The sequence below is a fragment of the Dendropsophus ebraccatus genome, chromosome 15, assembly GCF_027789765.1.
Source record: "Dendropsophus ebraccatus isolate aDenEbr1 chromosome 15, aDenEbr1.pat, whole genome shotgun sequence".
Classification (NCBI taxonomy): domain Eukaryota; kingdom Metazoa; phylum Chordata; class Amphibia; order Anura; family Hylidae; genus Dendropsophus; species Dendropsophus ebraccatus.
The window spans coordinates 27,475,131-27,497,434 of record NC_091468.1 but is presented as its reverse complement, the minus strand read 5'-3'; the positions used below and the strand labels follow the sequence as shown (position 1 = coordinate 27,497,434).

Genomic DNA, 22,304 nt, shown 5'->3' with positions numbered 1-22,304 from the left:
AACAACTCGTCACTTATAAATCACAGACACAGATAAGACAATGTATCATGATTATAAGCCTGGATAAATGGCCCAACTTTTATTATGGTAATCACATTTTATAGACAGAATATGGGGCGGTACTACACATGTGTAGTGTATTCATATGAAATGTAAACATTTACTACAGGAAGGGTTCCAAGTCACAAGACACATACATGTCACACTCTGATAGGCCAGTCCATAAATGGCAACAGTTTCCTAGTCAAGCTAGCACAATGTGTTATTCTCCATAAATTGTTTATAGATTACTGGCTCTCTTCTCCTTGGGTATTGTGACTACAAATGATAATTTTCCTTGAGCTGTTCTCATTGACATGCTTCCAGCATTCCTTTTCTTCATCCAGAACATCTCTCTGTCACCCTCTGATCATGCTCTGATCATCTCCTGTCTCTTCAGAGGGCAATATATATAGGTGTGGTCATATAGGTATGGTGCAAGTAGGTAAAATCACATCACCTGGCCTTATCAGGGGACAGGGCAGCATTGGGTCCTATCACCTTCTGCTGGGGAATTTATATAGGACACTAGGTGTGAAGCAGGGGGCTGTAGGTTATGCAGACCCCCACCCCCAGCATCCTGACCAGAAGACAAAGAACCCAGAACCCTGGGGGCAGTTGGCTGTGATGTGACGAAGGAGCCAGGAGCTGCTGCTGCAGTCAGACTCTGGGGTCTCAGGAAGGGAGAAGATCTATGAGGATCTGAGAGAGAGGAGCTGAGGTGAACACAGCACCTCTGTGGAATCCAGGGGAAGCCATTGCTAAGGAGAGGACTGATGGACTTTGTGGACTCTTGCTAAATCCGTATGGGAGGACTCTACAGGCGTTGGACTACCGGGTAGCGCCCTTGGACGTTCTCTCCTGCTTGATTCAATAAATTTTACTCCTTTTTATAAGTTGCTCCATCCCCGTATGTTCTCTGATAATCGCCCCGTCACACCTGTACCCTCAAATTATTGTCATTATATATATATATATATGTTCAGTAGCAGTAGTTACCAATACATATCTGCCCTATACATCTATAGCATGACCTGGGTCTTAGATGTCAGACTAGAGGACTATGGACCCTGCTCACAAGTGCTTACGAAATCTATTAGGAAATAGGGAGGACACAAGAGGAGTGAGGACTCTGCTCACAACAGCTTAAAATCTATGAGGAAATATCTGATACCGCTCTCTTGGCTCAGCCCAGATCCTCCTAAGGGCCCTATTCCACCGGACGATTATTGTTTGCATAATCGTTAACGATTAACGATCTCAAACTACCCCTATTGCAAAAGACCTAAAAACCTTCACTCATTTCCATGGAACGATAATCGTTACTTATGATCGTAATTGCGATAGTTTTTTCTTCGCTATTTATTCGCTATTGCGTTTGCATCTATTGCGAACGACGTCTTATTCAATTCGAACGATTTGCGAACGTTTTGCGAACGAGCAACGATAAAAATAGATCCAGGTCTTATAAAGTGATCAACGATTTCTCGTTTGGTCGTTAATTGTTAACTGCATTTCAACCGAACGATTATCGTTTAGATTCGAACGATTTAACGATAATCTGAACGATAATCGTCCGGTGGAATAGGGCCCTAAGGCATCCAGCTGGTATGATAAGCTCAATCACATCTGTAGGCTGGAAGAGGTGACAAGTTGGGTTGACGGTTAACACAAATCCTACCTAAGGGTATAAACACACACATGTTTATGCGTATATGCAGCAGATACGCAGCAGATCTGCAGCAGATTTGATGGTGAAGACTTGATGCTGTGTTCAGTTATTTCGATGTAATCTGCTGCGTATTTGCTGCGTATCTGCTGCATATTTGCTGCGTATCGCAGCAGTAAATACGCCGCATATACGGTGTGTGTGTTTATACCCTAAAAGTTTGGTCTCCTTGGTTGGCCTTCCGGGACACCAAGAGTGGTGGTGTGCCATGCAATGGTCCGCCCAGCCCTACAAGATCACCCTCTTCGGACTGCTAGAGGGGAACCCTGTCGACACTAACACCTCCAAGAGCTCAGTCTTCGCCTTCCAAGGAATATGGCCCGATATGTGAATCTGTCATGTTGGCCGGACTGCGTGTCCATTGGATTAAGGACCCTGGACTTGTGATATCCCTTCTCCGCTTTAGGGCTTTCATTACCATATGCCTTGTGCAATACCTGCTATTACTATTGTTTTTAGGAGTATGCTCCCCCCCCCCCCCCCCCCGTTTTCCCACACTTCCCCCCTTTCCCCCCCCCCCCAGTTATATGGTACCGTAATCATTATCCTCTTTGTACTTGTTTGTACCATCTCAGCGTCTTTGTGGCGCTTGTTTGTATCATACTCGTTTTGAAAACTTTTATAAAACAATTTGACAAAAAAAAATCTATGAGGAAATATCAGCGATGTAATCTGTACAAAATCGTCTCTAGGACCTAAAACTCCCGGAATAAGGATGAAACTAACAAAACAAATGACAATACAGGTAACACGCAGCTGACTAATAGGTTTGACATGCTGTAAATGTTGGTGGTTAAAGGACCTTCAATGAGGTCACATGACAGGAAGAGTTCTACACTGTTCTCGTCATGTGACTGGTCACATGATGATGACATCATCAAAGGTCCTGTAGTTACTAGGATCTCATGTCTACAGAAAAGTCTCAATGTAACCACATGCATCGTAGTATCAGGTGAGTAGCTGGTGTCACTTTCTTATAAAAAAAAAAAAAGAGGTGAGTTTCTAAACCCTGACAGGGAAAGCATAGAGGGGAGATTTATCAAGGGGTGTAAACTGCCCATAGCAACCAATTCTTATTATAGATTGGTTGTGTCTAAAGTCCATGAGCCATAAGGACCTGGTCCTTATGAAGCATGGAAAATAGCCCCTTCAGTGTGAGCTGGCTATTTCCCATGAGTGGTAAGGACCTTTTTGCCCCCTAGTGGTCATGTCCTGAACAATCATAGAACTTAGCCTGCTCACACTGATGTGGCTAAAGTCCATTAGCCATAAGGACCAGGTCCTCAGCAGAATAGGAGAATAGCCGGCTCAGTAGGAGTTGTCTATATTCTATCATCTGTAAGGACCAGTTTGTTCCCTATCATTTAGGTCCTGATCTAACATAGTAATAAGCTGTTTCACAGTGAGGGATAACGTCCATTCTCAGGAAGGAGCTCAGCATTCTATCAAAACTGCAGTATACTTTTTTTCTTTTAAAAAAAAAATAAACAACACTAATTTGTTATTTTCTGAAATTGTTAAAAATCAATGTTAATAAGTCAATAGTGCAGAAACAGTGCAAATGGCGGCAGCATCAGGGTCCAAACGTCCTGAACCAGCTGTTCATGATTATATAATCATGGATAATTACTGCACCACATCGCGCATGACTGGCGTAATATCGTGCAATAAATATACTCCTATCTATACTGATTGTGCATCAAGGGTTCCTACTGCTGAGGTCCTTATCACTCATAGGATTTAGCTTCCTCACGTACAGTTGGCTATTCTCCATGCCTGATAAGGACCTTTTCCATCTCCTATATACTGAGAGGGTTCATACTGCTGAGGTCCTTATCACTCATAGGATTTAGCCGCATCACATACAGTTGGCTATTCTCCATGCCTGATAAGGATCTTTTCCATCTCCTATACAATTTAAGGGTGTCATACTGCTCAGGTCCTTATCACTCTTGGGATTTAGCTGGAAAGTGGATCAATGTACCTGGTACATCTGCCCTCTTGGAAATAGCTTATTCACGGTGAGTAGATATACCAGGTACATAGATCCACTTGGAAATAACAAGTATGAGGATGCTAAATCCAAGTGAATCCATGTACTCAGTACATCTGCTCTTTTATAACGTGGATCTATGTACCTGGTACACCTGCTCACACTGAATGAGCCATTTCCAAGTGAGCAGAAGTACCAGGTACATAGATCCACTTGGAAATAGCTTATTCACTCTAAGGCCATGTTCACATGGCGTAAGAGACCGGCCATTCCGTGACCCGGCCGGGTCACAGAGCGGACGGTTACTTAACAGATCATCCCGGCCAGTACTGCAGTACCGGCAAGATAATCTTTGGCGCCACAGAGTTCTGATGCGGGCCCACAGCATAAGATCCACTGTGATACGGTACGTGCAAAACTGGCCTAAGTAAGCTATTGTCGGCTAATGGACTCCAAAATGGGCAGATATATCTAGTACATTAGCCCACTTGAAATAATACTAAATCCAAGTGGGCTAATATACCTTGCAGTGTGTGTAATGACTGGGCCTGTACAGCACCTTATAGCGGGTGTAATGACTGGGCCTGTACAGGACCCTATAGCAGGTGTAATGACTGGGCCTGTACAGCACTCTATAGCGGGTGTAATGACTGGGCCTGTACAGCACCCTATAGCGGGTGTAATGACTGGGCCTGTACAGGACCCTATAGCAGGTGTAATGACTGGGCCAGTACAGAACCTTATAGCGGGTGTAATGACTGGGCCTGTAAAGCACCTTATAGCGGGTGTAATGACTGGGCCTGTACAGGACCCTATAGCGGGTGTAATGACTGGGCCTGTACAGCACCTTATAGCGGGTGTAATGACTGGGCCTGTACAGGACCTTATAGTGGGTGTAATGACTGGGCCTGCACAGCACCCTATAGCAGGTGTAATGACTGGGCCTGTACAGCACCTTATAGCTGGTGTAATGGCTGGGCCTGTACAGCACCTTATAGCGGGTGTAATGACTGGGCCTGTACAGGACCTTATAGTGGGTGTAATGACTGGGCCTGTACAGCACCTTATAGCTGGTGTAATGACTGGGCCTGTACAGCACCTTATAGCTGGTGTAATGACTGGGCCTGTACAGCACCTTATAGCGGGTGTAATGACTGGGCCTGTACAGGACCCTATAGCGGGTGTAATGACTGGGCCTGCACAGCACCCTATAGCAGGTGTAATGACTGGGCCTGTACAGGACCCTATAGCGGGTGTAATGACTGGGCCTGCACAGCACCCTATAGCAGGTGTAATGACTGGGCCTGTACAGGACCCTATAGCGGGTGTAATGACTGGGCCTGTACAGCACTCTATAGCAGGTGTAATGACTGGGCCTGTATGTAAGTTAGTGTATAGATTTTATTTTGGGCATGTTATCCAATCCATCTTTTCCAACGTTCCTACCATAATTCATCCATTCCTTGGTTTTCAGCTAATATGCTGCAGTTAGGTGGCTGACACTTTTATTTACATGGCTGGTTAGGGAAATGGGGAGACCCTACACACCAGGGTGGTAAGGGGCATCTGTAAGTGCCCGGCTCTTCACAGTACCAGGTACTGGGGACAGCTTCCAAAGCCTGTAAAGTAGGGCTATGCGATATGGCCAAAAAATAAAATCACGATTTCTAAAATATTTTAGACAATTCTCTATTTTTCTCCTTGCAGCATCAGATTCTATTTTGCTTCTCACTATAACAGTGCTCTCTGTGCCCCCATGTAGTGGACAAGCCTCCTCTGAGCCCCATATAAGTAGTTCTGCTAAATATGGGCAACTCTGTACCCCATATAGGATACATCTTTTTTGTGCCTGCATCTAGGTAGAGTGTAGTAGTAGTAGAGGTATAGTGGATAAGGAGTGTAGTAGTACTACAGGTATAGATGAGGGGTGTAGTAGTACTACAGGTATAGATGAGGGGTGTAGTAGTAGAGGTATAGTGGATAAGGGGTGTAGTAGTACAGGTATAGATGAGGGGTGTAGTAGTAGTACAGGTACAGATGAGGGGTGTAGTAGTACTGGTATAGATGAGGGGTGTAGTAGTACTGGTATAGATGAGGGGTGTAGTAGTACTGGAACAGATGAGGGGTGTAGTAATAGTACATGAGCAGATAAGGGGTGTAATAGTAGTACAGGTACAGATGAGGGGTGTAGTAATAGTACAGGAGCAGATAAGGGGTGTAGTAGTACTACAGGTACAGATGAGGTGTGTAGTAATACAGGTATAGATGAGGGGTGTAGTACTACAGGAGCAGATAAGGGGAGTGATAGTAGTACAGGTACAGATGAGGGGTGTAGTAATAGTACATGAGCAGATAAGGGGTGTAATAGTAGTACAGGTACAGATGAGGGGTGTAGTAATAGTACAGGAGCAGATAAGGGGTGTAGTAGTACTACAGGTACAGATGAGGGGTGTAGTAATACAGGTATAGATGAGGGGTGTAGTACTACAGGAGCAGATAAGGGGAGTAATAGTAGTACAGGTACAGATGAGGGGTGTAGTAATAGTACAGGAGCAGATAAGGGGTGTAGTAGTACTACAGGTACAGATGAGGGGTGTAGTACTACAGGTATAGATGAGGGGTGTAGTACTACAGGAGCAGATAAGGGGTGTAATAGTAGTACAGGTACAGATGAGAGGTGTAGTAATAGTACAGGTACAGATGAGGGGTGTAGTGGTAATACAGGTATAGATGAGGGGTGTAATAGTAGTACAGGTACAGGTGAGGGGCAGGGGTGTAGTTAGGTGTCATGGGGTCCCATAGCAAAAAAAACTGCATGGGGCCTCATAAAACCTTGGTGACTGGAAATGGGGCAGGAGGGCACATACCTCCTAGCCACACACGCCCCTGGTCGCTGGAGGAGGCCGCTGCAGGGACTGCAGGATAGAGTGACTGGGACAGAGAGATGGTAGCATCGCTGCGGTTACTGGAAGTGTACAGCGGGATGGGTGGAGCACAGTGCAGACCCCCCAATCCCGCTGTATAGCTCCAGTAACCACAGTGATGCTACCATCTCTGCCTTAGTCACCCTATCCTGCAGTCCCTGCGGCCTCCTCCTCCAGAGACCAGGGGCGTGTGTGGCTAGGAGAGGAATGCGTGTACTCATCCAGCTATGGGGCGGGTCAACAGCAGGACAGAGGACACTGCTGGGGGCTCTCCCTCCCCAAACTCTGCTTCAGCAGCTGGAGGCCTCCAACAACACACCTGCCTGCTGCCAACATTCAATGATCGATTAAGAAAATCGATAAAAAAAAAAAATCTAATCGATTAGCAAATTCTGGGCAGATTAATCAAATTAATTCTTTTAATGGCCCTGTCCTACAAGACAAAACAACTGCAAAATATTTTTTATTCAAATAAAAACACCCCCACACTTCTCATTGACCGTTGTATTAAACCAAAACATCGATCTAGTCCACGGAATATGGAAGCTCTGGATATAGAGATCTGAAAAACAAAGAGGAGACAAAAAAAATTATAAAAATTGGAGGCAAAGAGGAACCAATAAAATATATCTGGCACAGAGGGGGTGGGGCTAAAACTGATTAGGGGCACAGAGGGGGTGGGCCTAAAACTGATTGGGGGCACAGAGGGGGTGGGCCTAAAACAAGTCAGATATGCCCACTCCCCCATTGCCAAATACACGTCCCCTTGCTGCCAGATAGCTGCCCCTGTACGGAGATACATGTCCCCCTGGAGCCATATAAACCCCCCCATATAGCTTTATGCCCCCTCTGTACCCCAATTAGTTTTACGCCAGATCTGTTCCCCACACTTAGTTTTATGCCCCCCCTCTGTGCCCCCAATCAGTTTTATGCCCTCCTCTGACACATTTTATTGGCAACTTTGTACCCCCAATTAGTTGTTTTATGCCCCCTCTGTGTCCCCAATCAGTTTTAACCCCGCCCTCTATGCCCCAATCAGATTTATGTCCACCTCTGTGCCAGAAATCTTTTATTGACCCCTCTGTGCCGCCAATTTAGTTGTTTTATGCTCCCCTCTCTGTGCCCCCAATCAGTTTTAACCCCTCTCCCCTCTGTGCCCCCAGTTTTAACCCCTCCCCTCTGTTCCCCCAATCAGTTTTAACCCCCCTCCCCCCCTCTGTGCCCCCTGGTATGTAGGGATAGATGAACTTGCCCGCGAGGGCTTACCCTCTACAAGGTAAGGCAAGGAGACAGAAGGTAAAGGGCAGCTAGTCAGTGTGGTGCAGGGTTATTGTAGGTTGTAGCCTAGTTGGAAGAGATGGGTTTTCGGGTTGCTTGATGGTGGATAAGAGCCTGATGTATCGGGGAAGTGAGTTCCCAAGTATGGGGCAGGCTTGGGCAAAATTTCGGAGGCTATTTAAAATGAATTAGTTGGGCAATGGGGAGCCAGTGAAAAGGTTGGAAGAGGGGAGAGGTGGGTTAGTCAGGCAGAGTTATGGATAGACTGGAGAAAAGCAGGTAGAAGCGTACAAGCCCTCCCATAGAGATATTGGGGGACACTGAGGCAGGTGGGAATTCTGCCAATTTTACTCAATGTAATTGCACCCTTAGATGGAAGGCCAGAGAGGAGGATGTTACAGTAGTCCAAGTGGGAGTTGCAGCTCAGTTTTCAGCTCAAATGAAAGCTGAGCTGTGATATTTTACACCATTTGATACATCTGGGCCAGTATGTTTTTAAATTAGAGTGCAGACAGTTTTGCAGCTCAGTTCCGCTGAAATAAATGGAACTGGATTGTAATACCACACACAACCTGAGAATGGGGGTGGTGCTGTTATTACAAGGATGTAGCTGTGGTTTTTTTGGTCATGTCAGATATCAGATAAAATAAAACAGTTTACAGTGTAAAAAAAGGAGCCATTGTACTGGTCCATAGACTGAAAATATGATAGAGGTCAGAATATGCTGTTCAGTATATGCATGTTTGTTTTTTTTTGTTACTTTAAGTTATATGAATTGGACATCACTGTAATTTCACTGATCTGCTGAATAAAGATAACAGAAGTTTCACTGCCAAGTAAGCTGTGTAAAAACAAAACCGAGGGAAGGGATTACCATCATACATTACGGGATAGCAATTTTAAAGAGTCACTCTCATGGCACAAGTTAAAAATTATAATTTTCCACCTGGCAGAGCTCCCTCTGGACAGTCTTTCTTTTAAATTTGGCGCCTTTCTGATGTTCCTGCAGCCAGATATAGCCCCCACAGTGCTGCTCATACACTTGCTATTCATTCCTCTGCAGGGGGAATTCATTCCACAGGTCCCAGGCAAGTCATGCATGGCCCCAGTAGTATATAGTCCCCCTGTGCGCTCCCCCAGTAATATATAGTCCTCCTGTGCTCTCCCCCAGAAGTGTATATAGCCCCCCTGTGCGCTCCCTCAGTAGTATATAGCCCCCCTGTGCGCTCCCTCAGTAGTATATAGCCCCCCTGTGCGCTCCCCCAGTAGTATATAGCCCCCTGTGCTCTCCCCCAGTAGTATATAGCCCCTCTGTGCGCTCCCCCAGTAGTATATAGCCCCCCTGTGCACTCTCCAGTAGTATATAGCTCCCCTGTGCGCTCCCCCAGTAGTATATGGACCCCTGCTTTGTGCTCCCCAGTAGTATATAGACCCCCTGTGTGCTCCCCTTCCCATATAGCCCCCCTGTGCGCTCACCCAGTAGTATATAGCCCCCCCGCGGTGTGCTCCCCAGTAGTATATAGCCCCCCCGCTGTGTGCTCCCCCAGTAGTATATAGACTCCCTCTTTGTGCTCCCCAGTAGTATATAATCCCCCTGTGCTCCCCCAGTAGTATATAGCACCCCTGCTGTGTGCTCCCCCCTGTGCTCCCCCTCCCATATAGCATATAAAATAAAAAAACACTTACACTCACCCGGGTCGGGCATCTCCTCTTCTATTCCCCTCTTGTGGCTGCACTGCAGCGGTCACAAGAGGCCCCTCTTCCCTTATCCTTGTATGTGTGACTGCATCCTTAGGTCCTATTTACACATCAATAACCCTGTCTGTAATTACGGACCCGCAACTGTGGACAGGATTACTAATGTGTTTCAGTAACTGTCCCCATTTGCAGGGACGCACAAAGGCTTAATCATTCTTTGCGGCACAGATTATGTCTCCAAAATGGATCCGTAACACCTACAGATGTGTGTATGAGGCCATATGAACTTCATGTGTGAAATGATGTGTGAAAGGGGCCATAATGTCACATGATTAATCTGAATCTAATTTATAGAATCCAACGTGGACCACATGATGGAATACTATGCAAGTTTGGGTCTATTATACAGTAATAAACCAGACACTTTCTAGAGCAACATTTTTAATTGACACAGAGGGACGTGGGTCAAAAGTAGGGACTGTCTCTCCAAAAGAGGAACACTTGGGAGGTATGGTAGTATATACACACTGTATACACTACGAACGGTGTTCTATGCAGCTGCACAAAATAATTGACAGTTCTATTTTATGTGGCCGCTATTCAGTGAACAGCGGCCATACAGAACATCCCGTTCTCACAATGTAAAGTACAGCTCCCGGCCGTACTTTACATTGTGCGCTTTGGCTAATTGGAGCACGGACAAACCGAATGTGCCAGCATTTTAATTTAAATAAAGTTGTGTTTATCTGGTCAATACTTTAATATCGGCCGGGTGAGCATCTCGGACGTTGTTTGACTCTGCCAGGTCAAACAACAGACGATGTTCACACAATGTGTGAACATGGCCATAGACTGTAAGCTCTTCTGATCAGTGTCCTCACTTCTTGTCTCCTATTTCCTCAGAGATTGTGAGGTCTTGTGAGCTGGACTCTCACTCTTCTTGTTTGATTCCAATTTCATTATAATTCCCAATTTATGAGATCATGTAAGATGTTGGATGTTATTCCAAGTGTGATTTTGCTCTTTATCTTCCTTTTTTACCCTCAGGTTCCTTAGGTCCAGGACTCTCACAGTTGAATTGCTTTGAAGCACAATGGTCCTCCCTATCAATGACCCGCCAAGGATGGACGAAGACAGAAACCACATGGCTGCCAGGATATTAGACCTCACCATAGAGATAATCTACTGGATAACTGGAGAGGTGAGAGCTTCACATGACTTCACTCTTACCTCTATTAATAAGACTCTCTGTAGTGATCAGTGTCTCACCATACACAGGACTACAAAGTAGTGAATAAGACATCTGGTGAGTGTGTGGCTCCCCATGTGACAGGAGGCGGGAACAGCACCCAGAGCCCCATCACAGATCCTCCACCTCATTCACTGATACATGAGAAGAAGATTCTAGAACTGACCTCCAGGATCACTGAGCTGCTGACAGGAGAGGTGAGCACTGCTGGGAATGCTGGGACATTATACAGTAACATCAAGGGAGGTGTCTGGAGGATGACGCTATGATTGTGTTTGTCAGGTGCCTGTAAGATGTCAGGACGTCACTGTCTATTTCTCCATGGAGGAGTGGGAGTATATAGAAGGACACAAGGATCTGTACAAAGATGTCATGATGGAGGAACAGCAGCCTCTCACATCACTGGGTAAGAGGAGACCTTCCTTGATTGTAGAGGAGAGAACAGATCAGCTAATCATCACACATAGACAATGTATTCAGTCACTGTGTTTACTTCCTATAGATGAATCCAGTCAGAGAAATCCACCAGAGAGGTGTCCCAGTCCTGTATATTCCCAGGATTGTAAAGAGGAGCAGCAACATGTCCCCCTGGACCATCAGGTAGATGAAGCTGAGATTCCTGTAAATCCTCCATACACAAATGTAGTGAAGCTGTATACTAGACTCCTTCAGCAGCAGGGTAGTATACTGTACGCTCTATGTCATCTTGTTAGGTCGTGAGTAGAGATGGTTTCTGGTTTTATAAAAAGTTTTATACTAAGCTTTATACTTCCTCCCGTTTAGATATCTGTATATAAATCAATACTTAGTGCGGATACATGCAAAGTTCAGTGGAGTAGATGTAAATCTTTACCCAAGGAACAGCTCAATGTCAGATCATTTCATGCAGCAAAATTGTAGAAATTTTGGGGGGTTTGGTTAAATGTTGTTGCTTTCTAATGAAGATTTGTGGAGATCGTTCTCCTTTTAGGGCAATTTGGGTCAGGCCTCACTGGGTTGTTGAGGTTTGCATGAATATAAAATAAACTTTTCTTGTTGTCTTCATGTTTATTGTGTGATCCTTACAGGAAAGTGGTGATGGAATGGAGAGTCAACCTACAAAAATGAAAAAGCTGACAGTGAATGGTAAGAGCCTTGTATATATCTGGTAAATATATTAATTAAAGGGGTTGGCCAGGATTGCACCATGTTTGCGGGGTGCCATTCCTCCCAAATTCCTCAGCTTGTTGCTGTTTTTTGGTCTTGCTGTACATTTTATGGTCATTACATTACAGGGCATTTGGCCCTGAAAAAAAAAAAAAAAAAAAAACAATCAGTGTTGAGTAAACCTGTCAAAATGTTCAGGTTGGGCAATGTTATCCAAACCCGAATGATCAGCGTTTAATTCCCCGCAGCTGCACAGGTTGGATGCCACCCTAGGGAGTCCTGTAAAACATGGATACAGCCTATGGCTGGCTGTATCCCATGTTTTCCGAGCAGCCCTAGTGCTACATCCAACTTTTGCAGCCACGGGGAATCAAAAGCTGATCTTCAGGTTTGGCTAACGTTGTCTAGCCTGAACATTTTGACACTAAAAACTAGTCCTAGTACTGCATTGATCCATAATCTCAGCAGGCTGTAGCATTCGCTAAGCCATGGCCGAAACCAAAACCTATCGGAGGCATCGAGCTGCCTTTACAATGGATAGGCTACAAGATGATCCTGCCACTGGGCCACCAATGATAGGCATTTAAACTGTAGTGGTGCCTTAACACAGAGAGTTTTATCTGACAGATTTTTTAAGCCAAAGCTGGGAACAGGCTATAAACAGGGAACAGGTTATAAACGAAAAACTGAGATTTCACCTCTTTTCAAATCCATTCCTGGCCTTGGCTTTAAAAATCTGTCAGTGGTGAACTTCCGGTCTCGGCGCGGCCATGTGAGGAGCTTTGCGGCTGAGCTCCCGGGAGACAGACAAAGCTGATAGACAAAGCTGGCAACTAACCAGCGGGGAAGAAGGGGCACCGCATGGAGACACCAGGGAGCCGTTCCATGGACCGCTACGTCCTCCGTAGTGCAGTGAAACCGCTACCAGCTGAGAGAGCCACAGGCTCGGGGACCGCCAAGATGGCGCTGGAGGACGGCCCTCCGCAACAGCAGGGCTCGCAACGGGAGCAGGAGGCACATACTGCAGAGGTACCAGATGTCCCTGAAACAGTTCTGCAGTCACAGGAGACTGTAGCTGGCACTCCCTCCCCTATAGATTTTAAACACATGGCTGCAGAGGTGACTAAGCTTATTGTACCAGATTTTCAGAGACTGCTGGAGGACATTTCTGCTCACTAAGTCAGATTAGATACAGCAGAGCAACGTATAGCTGCACTGGAAGATGAAAATAATTTTTTGCACTCCAAAATTCACCAGATGGCGGGAGATTTTGACCTATTTGCTGATAAATTGGACGATCTGGAAAATCGGTCCAGACGTAACAACCTGAGAATTGTGGGGGTGAAAGAAAGTGTGTTGGCGGCAGATCTGCAGCCTCTCTGTGAGAGAGAGATTTCCCAAAGCCCTTGGCCTGCCACATGCCTGCAGAGTGGAGCTTGTTCATCGTCTGGGCCCCAACCCCGATTTCCGCGGAGACCAGCGTGACAACGTCAGCCCACGGCCCCAACAGGTGATTTTGACTCTCCTAGACTTTAATGACAAAACAGCAATTCTGCGGGCCTATAGAACAAGGAGACAACCTTTGGAAGTGAAAGGCATGCCCCTGCTGATCTTCGAGGACTTTTTCGCAGAGGTAACTAAGCGACGACGCGCCTTCAGCTCGGTGTGTTCGGCCTTGTATACAGCATAGAAAAAGTTCCAAATACAGTACCCTGCTGTTCTTAGGGTGTTTCACTCTGATGGATCTATGTCTACCTACACTTCACCCCACAAAGCCGAGGATGCTATGCAGAACCTATGTTCACCTTCACCGCAGGCAGAGAGAGTGGCTAGATGTCCCTTGCAGTCTCCAGAGAGGAATTCCCAGCGATCTTCACAAAGGGGGGATGTGGCTCTTCCCTCATCGCAATGGCTCAGAGATCCCTCACCGCGAGAACAGTGCCGCAGACGACAGTCCCTGACGGGCCGAGGAGGTTCCAGATCTACAGTATGTCACCTAACTGATTTGCATTTTTTCTTTTTCTTTTTGCTGATGCTCAGAGTGGTCTTTTTGGGGACATTCTTTGTTTTGTTTTCCCGCCCCTTGTTATCTTATTTGTCCTACAGCTAGATCCTCTTCCTCCCTGGGTCATTATAGGTGTGTTTTTGTATAGTTAGAGGTGCCTCCGAGAAGCTCACCGATGGCTGAAAAAAGCGAGGTCTCTCACTCTATATTTGGGGTTAGATACTGAGATCTGTCTAATCCTTAAGAGTATTTTGGTTAGATGTTGGTTTTTCTGTTCGTGTTATTTGTTTGTCCTTCATATACATGGTTTTAACCGGCTTTATTATGTTACTTCAGACATCCGCCTCTGGTATGCCTCTACGGTAAGCTTACAGGGTTGGGGACCAGGACGCCCTGCGACCTCATCTGCTCACAGAGACTCTGGTGGTTCAACCAACATTTCAGGTATTTCATTATGCTTTTTAGCCCATATAGTCCGACCACTTTCTTAAAACTAGTAAGGCCTTGATTATTACATGGAATGTAAAGGGACTGCGGTCCCCTCATAAACGTGTACAAATTCTTCGCTTTCTCAAGCGTTTCCACCCGGACATTGTTCTGCTGCAGGAAACCAATCTGGCAGCTAATGACTTGATAAGAATGCAGCGGATGTGGGTGGGCATGGTGTTCGCTTCTCTCGCAATTGAGGGCAAAGCGGGGGTGATTACATTGATTGACAAATCTTTCCCATTCTCTCTGCTCATACTCATGATGCAGAGGGACAACTTTCCCATGTTCTCTTAGACCACCAGGGGGAAACCTTCAGCATTTACAATATCTATGCCCCGAATGGGGAAAACCGTCCTTTCTTTGCAGACCTGGCCGCTAGACTTGGGGGGGACCCAAACCTGTGGAAGTTATTAAGGGACGTTTTCGATACAGTGGCTAACCCGATTGAGGACAGAAAGAGTTTAGCTTCAGCTCTTCTTGCTCCCCAGTCTAGAGGTAGAGTTCTTCCAGGTTTTCTGGAACCGGTGGGTCTGGAAGATGTATGGGGCTTATTTCATCCGGCGGAACGGGAGTTCACGCACTTCTGCCAATTCCACCAGTCCTGGTCCAGAACTGACTATATCCTTACCAGCCCACTAGTGAGTAGGAGGGTGTCCTTGGTGGAACATAAGGATCTTGTTATCTCTGATCACACTCCAGTTCTGCCCACTTTATTTTCCACTAACCCAAAGGGTAATGAATATATCTCGATATTCCCTTCTTACCTAACCCAAGATGAATCTTTTCGAGAGCTTCTCCAAGCTTGGTGGGTGGAGTATGATTATTATTAGTGGACATACAGAGAACCCGCAGCTCTTCTGGGAGACGGTTAAAACAGTCCTAAGGGGCAGGGTGTTAGCCCACGTGTCTAGTTTTAAAAAAGGACAGCCGATTATTTCAAAACCTCCAGTGAAGCCCTTAGGTTAGCTTACACGACTCTTCTACAAGACCCCTCTGAGACCAATGGGAATAAATGGAGGCAGGCTAGGGAGAATTATGAGCTATGGTTGGACAGGAGGGATATTGAATGCTGAATATTTCCGTTTTGGCAACAAGGCTGGTAGGCTGTTGTACAAAATATAAATGTTCATCGCATCAACTAAAAAATATGCTGTAAAATTATTCACATGCAAACCTGTTCTGGTAGTGTTCCTCTGGTATGTAGGGAGGTGCACTCTTTACCTAGGTGCTTGCTAGGCCTGCGTCAGCAATCCAATGCAATGAAAGTCCCTATAAAATCTCATACCTTTATTGAATGCACACAAGTATAAAAATCCACTAGTACTTGTGTGCATTCAATAAAGGTATAACATTTTATTGGGACTGAGTGCCTCACATGGACTTTCATTGTTTTGGATTGCTGACGCTGGTAGGCTGTTGGCAAGGTTGGTAAGGACCAAATGCCCTCCCTCCCATGTCTTGGCGCTAAAAGATTCCTATGATGTCTTACTTACTAACCCAGTGGAAATTATTAGAATTCTTGTTAGTTATTATGAATCTCTCTACTCTCCCCCACCCCCTTCAGATCTGTGTCCCTTATCTAATTTCCTCCATGATCTTCATCTGCCAATGCTAGCGGAAGAACAGCAGGAAATTTTAAATGCAGATATCACTGAAGCTGTGGTGCGTTCGGTCATTAAATCTGCACACAATGGTAAGGCGACCAGACCGGACGGGGAATTCTATAAATCTCTCATAGATCAAATCGCCCCATTTAGTTGCCCATTTTAATAATAAGTTTGCCACAGGGATTATTTCAGTGGGTGGCAAGTTGGCATATATAAAAGTTATATCCAAACCTTAAAATGAACCCCTAAACCTGGGCTCATACTGCCCTATTTCCTTGATCAACCAGGACATTAAAATGTATACAGAAATCCTGGTTGACAGACTTTCTGCTTTCTTGACAGATATTGTAAAAGATAACCAAGTGGGTTTTGAACGTAATAGGGCAGCTGTAACTAACATCCGGAAGGTGTTAACAGTTCTAGATAGGGTTCGGCACTGCCCGCAGCCAGGAGAGGCACTACTCACCCTCGATGCCAAGAAGGCTTTTGATAATGTTCGGTGGGACTTGCTGTGGGTAGTGCTAAACAAACTTGGAATCCTGGGTAGTTCAGATCTTTTTGTGGGGCCTTTACACTGATCCCATAGCGAGAGTTCATACTCCAGGGTTGTTATCCGACCCGATCCATCTCTTTAGGGGCACTTGTCAAGGGTGCCTTCTCTCACCCCTACTTTTCGACCTTGCGATCGAACCTCGGGGGATATTTTTAGGATCTGGCCGGGGAGGAGGTGGCTGAGGGAAACGACATCCACTCACCTCCCCGGTTCCAGCGGCGGGTCCCGTATCGCGGCGCTCTGGTCCCCTGCCGCTTCCTGGTGTCTGACGCAGGCTCGAGACGTGACGTCTCAAGTACGCTTAGCCAGTCAGTGACAGAGGCGGGATCTGAGCGGACTCGAAACGGATCCCGCCTCTGTCACTGACTGGCTGATCGGACTTGAGACGTCACGTCTCGAGCCCGCGTCAGACACCAGGAAGCGGCAGGGGACCAGAGCGCCGTGATACGGGACCCGCCACTGGAACCGGGGAGGTGAGTGGACGTCGTTTCCCTCAGTCACCTCCTCCCCGGCCAGATCCCAAAATAGTCCCCCCCCGCTGGAGTACCCCTTTAAGAGCTTGGTTATGATGAGGGACACCATCATGGCATGGCAGGAGAGTTTTATATCAGCTAGAGGGCCTGAGTTTGACACCTGTGTTATAGACCATCAATATTTTAGCTTGAAATCACCTTTAAAGGGGTACTCCGGCGGGGGGGGGGGCATTTTTTTCCTGGGACCGGGGATGAGGTGGCTGAGGGAAACGACGCTCAGATCTCGCCTCTGTCACTGACTGGCTGAGTGGACCTGAGACGTATCATCTCGGGCCCGCGTCAGACACCAGGTAGCGGCCGGAGACCGGAGGGCCGCGATACAGGACCCACCTCTGGAACCAGGGAGGTGAGTGGACGTCGTTTCCCTCAGCCACCTCATCCCTGGTCCCAGGACAAAAAATGCCCCCCTGCCAGAGTACCCCTTTAATAAGAAAATGTTATTTTGGTTGGAAATATATGAAAATGTTGGTTTTTTTTTTTCAGGTGAAGACTGCATGAAAGACCCCCATGGACAACACCATGTAAATCCGTATTATATAATAGAACATAGCTATGCCACAAAAGCTAAGCCAACAACTCCTAATGGTCCCTTAGTCCTGCACAGCAGTTATCTATCCACTGATACCACAGGTAATAAGAATCCTTTATCTAACCAATCACAGAACAGTGAACAAAGAAATGAACAGAGACTTTCTTTGCGCGATATTAGACTATACCATCACGACAAGCCATTTTCATGTTCAGAATGTGGAGAATCTTTTACCCAGGCAAAAACTCTTGTTAATCATCAGAGAATTCACACAGGAGAGAATTCATGTCCTGACTGCGGAAAATGTTTTCGCCAAAAAGGACGACTTGTCTCACATCAGAGAGTTCACACGGGAGAGAAGCCTTTCTCGTGCCCTGAATGTGGGAAATGTTTTCGCCTGAAAGGAGCACTTCTTTCACATCAAAGAATTCACACAGGTGAGAAGCCATATTCTTGTCCTGAATGTGGGAAATGTTTTCGTCTGAAAGTTCATCTTGTTTCACATCAGAGAGTTCACACTGGAGAGAAGCCTTACTTATGTCCTGAATGTGGGAAATGTTTTCGCCTGAAAGGAACGTTGGTTTCACATCAAAGAACCCACACAGACGAGAAGCCATATTCATGTCCTGAATGTAGGAAATGTTTTCGTCTGAGAGTTCATCTTGTTTCACATCAGAGAATTCACACGGGAGAGAAGCCTTTCTCATGTTCTGAGTGTGGGAAAGGTTTTCGCCTGAAAGGAGTTCTTGTTTCACATCAAAGAATTCACACACGTGAGAAGCCATATTCGTGTCCTAAATGTAGAGTGCGTTTTTCTCGTAAATCACAACTTAAGGAACATCTAAAAAGTCACAAAGGGGAGAATCGATTTACATGTCTTAAATGTGACAAAAGTTTTAACCATAAATTTAATCTTGTGAAACATCTAAGAATTCACACAAGTGAGAAGCCATTTTTATGTTCAGAATGTGGGAAAAGTTTTAGTCTTAAATCAGTTTTTGAAGCTCATTTAAGAACTCACAAAGAAGAAAAGCGCTTTTCATGTTTAGACTGTGGGAAACATTTTTTCTCTAAAAGAGTCTTTATTATTCATCAAAGAACTCATGCTCATAAGAAACCTTTCTCCTGTCCTAAATGCAGGAAATGTTTTATTTGGAAATCAAAACTTAAGGTACATCTAAGAAGTCACACAGGGGAGAAGGTGTTTTCGTGTTTAAAATGTAGAAAATGTTTCAGCAGTAAATCACGTCTCCTTACTCATCAGAAAACTCACACAGTGAGAAATCCATATTTATGTCCTGAATGTGGGAAGTGTTTTACTCTGAAATCAAGTCTTGGGGTACATTTAAAAAGTCACACAGGGGCAAAACCTTTTCTTTGTCCTGAATGTGGGAACCATTATAGTCACAAATCAAGCCTTAAGGAACATCTAAAAATTCACACAGGGGAGACACCATTTTCATGTTCTGATTGTGGAAAACGCTTTGGGAAGAAAACAAATCTTCTTGATCATCTAAGAAGTCACACAAGAGCAAAGAAGTTTGTATGTACAGAATGTGGCAAATGTCTTACGACAAAATCGGGTCTTGCTGACCACCAAAGAATTCACACAGGGGAGAAGCCATTTGCATGCTCAGAATGTGGGAAGTGTTTTTGCAGGAAATCAAATCTTTTGCAACATCTAAGAACTCACACAGGGGAGAAGCTTTTTTCATGTTCAGACTGTGGAAAATGCTTTGCCACACAATCAGGTTTAAGAAAACATCAGAGAAAGCACACTGGTGAGAGGCTGTTGTAGCTTTTTTTTTTTACTCTTTATGCAAGGGTTTGGGAGCAGGGGTATGCTGTTTGCCAGTAGTACTCAAGCAAGATTTTCTTTCCTTTACCTTTGGCTACTCACAGCACAGCGCATCCTTCTCTCTTCTGTGTTATGGCATAGTTCTGGTGCACAGAACAGGCTGGAACTGAGCTGGAGAATGATTTACTCAGTACATAACTGTAGAGGGAGAAGTGGTTACAGATGCACCGGGTTTGCAAGGTGCTATGTGAGCAGGAAAAAAAAAAAGCATCATCACAGCACAGAAAACTAAACTGGTGTTGCTAAAAAGCTAAAGGAAGGTGAGAGGGGGAGATAAAGTTAGAATGTTACTTTTTTCTAAACGGGTGTGATTCTATGTGTACATTATAGCGAATGTACCATCAGGTACATTTGCTTCAAGTGTTGCACACAAATAGAACTTTTTGGAACCGTGGAACGGTTCCCGCGCATGTCGCCGGTCTATTATCAAGTACTGTCCCGGGCTGAAGCACTGGAGGTGGGCCGACCTGCCCCCAGTGAGAGGAAATCCGTGCCCCTCTATGACGCAGCTTCATTGATTCTAATGGAGCTGCGTCACAGAGCGGAGGGGATTTCAACACACACATTCGCTTTAATCACTGTTGAACAAAGTAAAGTTGCCTGCTATATTCTGTTTCTCTTCTACCTCGTTTTCCTTTCTCTCGGTATCCTGACCTGCACCCATATCATGTACTCCACAACACCATCGGCTGGGCACTGTATTCGGGTGTTATTCAGGGGAATTGATACTATCATCCACATATCTGAGCAGCCCCCCTGTTACTACTGCTGTGTGTATCAGAAAAGTGTTCCAGGCCAGTGGTCTGCTCCAGCTGCTTTAACATTGACAAAGCAGGTACCACAAGTCCCAGCGGGCCTTTGCAGCGACAGATGACTGCAGATGTCAGTGGACCTAAGCTGCCCTTGCACTAAACTCATGATCGTCACAACGACCTGTACTGGAGGTGATTTATAAGATGCTACTTGAAATTTAGATATTATAATAGACATATAATGACTTCAAGTTTTGTTGTAGGTAAAATTCTCTCTCTTTTTTTTTTTTTTTTTTTTTTTTTTTTTTTTTTTTTACAATTTGTTGTTGAGGTTTCAAAAATGTTACATTTAAAACACCAGTTAAAGGCAATAAATCAGGTGTTACAATGCACTATTGGTTTACAGTATTAATAACCAGCAAGGCCTGCAAAATAAACTGGAAATAAACAAAGAAATACTCTTGACTTTTTTTTTTCTCTCACAAAACCATAACAAAGTATCATCTCAAGGGTCGCTCATCAAACTGTAACCTCATGTAGGTACAATAGTTCCACTTTCTATATACAATACTGTGGAGAAGTATAGGGTTGGATCAGCTCACCTGGAGGTAGTGGACAGCTGGTTCCCTGATTTCTGGGGGGGATGGGTGGGTGCACGGATCCCTGACGCGGCCGGGCGTGGGTTCTCTAGTGGATGCAAAGAAGTGAAGTGTGCGGTCCAGCACTCCAAGGAGTGTAGAGAGATTAGTTGCTAAAACATAACTTTTAATTCATTCAGTTAAAATGGGGCTCTAAAACCAACGCGTTTCGCGCCATGGCGCTTAATCATGGTTACCATGACCATGATTAAAGGGGTAGTGCGGCGCTAATAAATTATTCACAGAATAACACACATTACAAAGTTATACAACTTTGTAATGTATGTTATGTCTGTGAATCACCCCCTTCCCGTGTCCCACCACCCCCGCCTGTGTACCCGGAAGTGTTGGTGTATTATACATTACCTGATCCGTGTCGGGCATGTCCTCCATCTTGTGCCAAACATCATCTTCGGACGGACAGACGAATTGCTGCCTCCGTCCCCCCTCTGCCGCGTCATAACTGTGCTCAGCCGCGATTGGCTGAGCACAGTTATGCTCAGCCAATCGCGGCTGAGCAGCTGATGACGCGGCCGCGTCATCAGCCGCAATTGGCTGAGCATAACTGTGCTCAGCCAATCGCGGCTGAGCACAGTTATGACGCGGCAGCGATTCGGCCGTCCGTCCGAAGATGACGTTTGGCACGAGATGGAGGACATGCCCGACACGGATCAGGTAATGTATAATGCACCAACACTTCCGGGTACACGGGCGGGGGTGGTGGGACACGGGAAGGGGGCGATTCACAGACATAACATACATTACAAAGTTGTATAACTTTGTAATGTGTGTTATTCTGTGAATAATTTCTTAGCGCCGCACTACCCCTTTAAGCGCCATGGCGTGAAACGCGTTGGTTTTAGAGCACCATTTTAACTGAATGAATTAAAAGTTATGTTATAGCAACTAATCTCTCTACACGCCTTGGAGTGCTGGACCGCACATTTCACTTGTTTGCATCCACTTTCTATATAGTTGTATATAATGAGGTGACTGTGACTAAAGAAGTTCTCCTTTATCACCTATGAAAGGGGGTAAGAAAGACCTCTGAACTGTAAACCTAGCAAATAAAATGCAATTATACCGAAATAGGTTACTGGCAAGGGGGTCATCTGGTCAGCCTATCTTGGTCATGAAACTTTAAGAACACCTAAAGCACCTTTTAATCCTTAATGGTGCGTTCACACCTACAGGATCTGCAGCTGATTTTCTGCAGCAGATTTCATTTAAATAACTGAACACAGCATCAGATCTGCTGCAGATCTGCTGCAGATCCTGTAGGTG

General features: G+C 45.4%; 1 protein-coding gene across 2 annotated transcripts; it reads left to right on the top strand.

Moving 5' to 3' along the window:
* The first annotated feature begins 2,638 nt into the window (after positions 1-2,638).
* On the top strand, positions 2,639-20,641 carry LOC138774486 (oocyte zinc finger protein XlCOF7.1-like). Of its 2 annotated transcripts, XM_069955397.1 has the most exons (8): positions 2,639-2,720; positions 10,709-10,862; positions 10,940-11,107; positions 11,193-11,316; positions 11,413-11,510; positions 11,978-12,035; positions 14,398-14,505; positions 17,727-20,641. In XM_069955397.1, exons 2-8 carry the CDS (start codon positions 10,755-10,757, stop codon positions 19,568-19,570), a joined length of 2,508 nt encoding a protein of 835 aa, XP_069811498.1. In that variant the 5' UTR covers positions 2,639-2,720; positions 10,709-10,754; the 3' UTR covers positions 19,571-20,641. The 2 variants fall into 2 exon arrangements, with proteins under 2 accessions (XP_069811498.1, XP_069811499.1); XM_069955398.1 differs by lacking the exons at positions 2,639-2,720; positions 10,709-10,862; positions 10,940-11,107; ... (1 more) ...; positions 11,413-11,510; positions 11,978-12,035 and adding an exon at positions 13,893-14,043.
* The last annotated feature ends 1,663 nt before the right edge of the window (positions 20,642-22,304 follow it).

Excerpts from the sequence above, each read along its gene's own strand:
- LOC138774486 (XM_069955397.1), top strand. The coding sequence starts at position 10,755 with ATGGTCCTCCCTATCAATGACCCGCCAAGGATGGACGAAGACAGAAAC. Across the intron at positions 11,511-11,977 it reads ATGTCCCCCTGGACCATCAG|GAAAGTGGTGATGGAATGGA; the intron begins GTAGATGAAGCT and ends TGATCCTTACAG. Across the intron at positions 12,036-14,397 it reads GAAAAAGCTGACAGTGAATG|ACATCCGCCTCTGGTATGCC; the intron begins GTAAGAGCCTTG and ends ATGTTACTTCAG.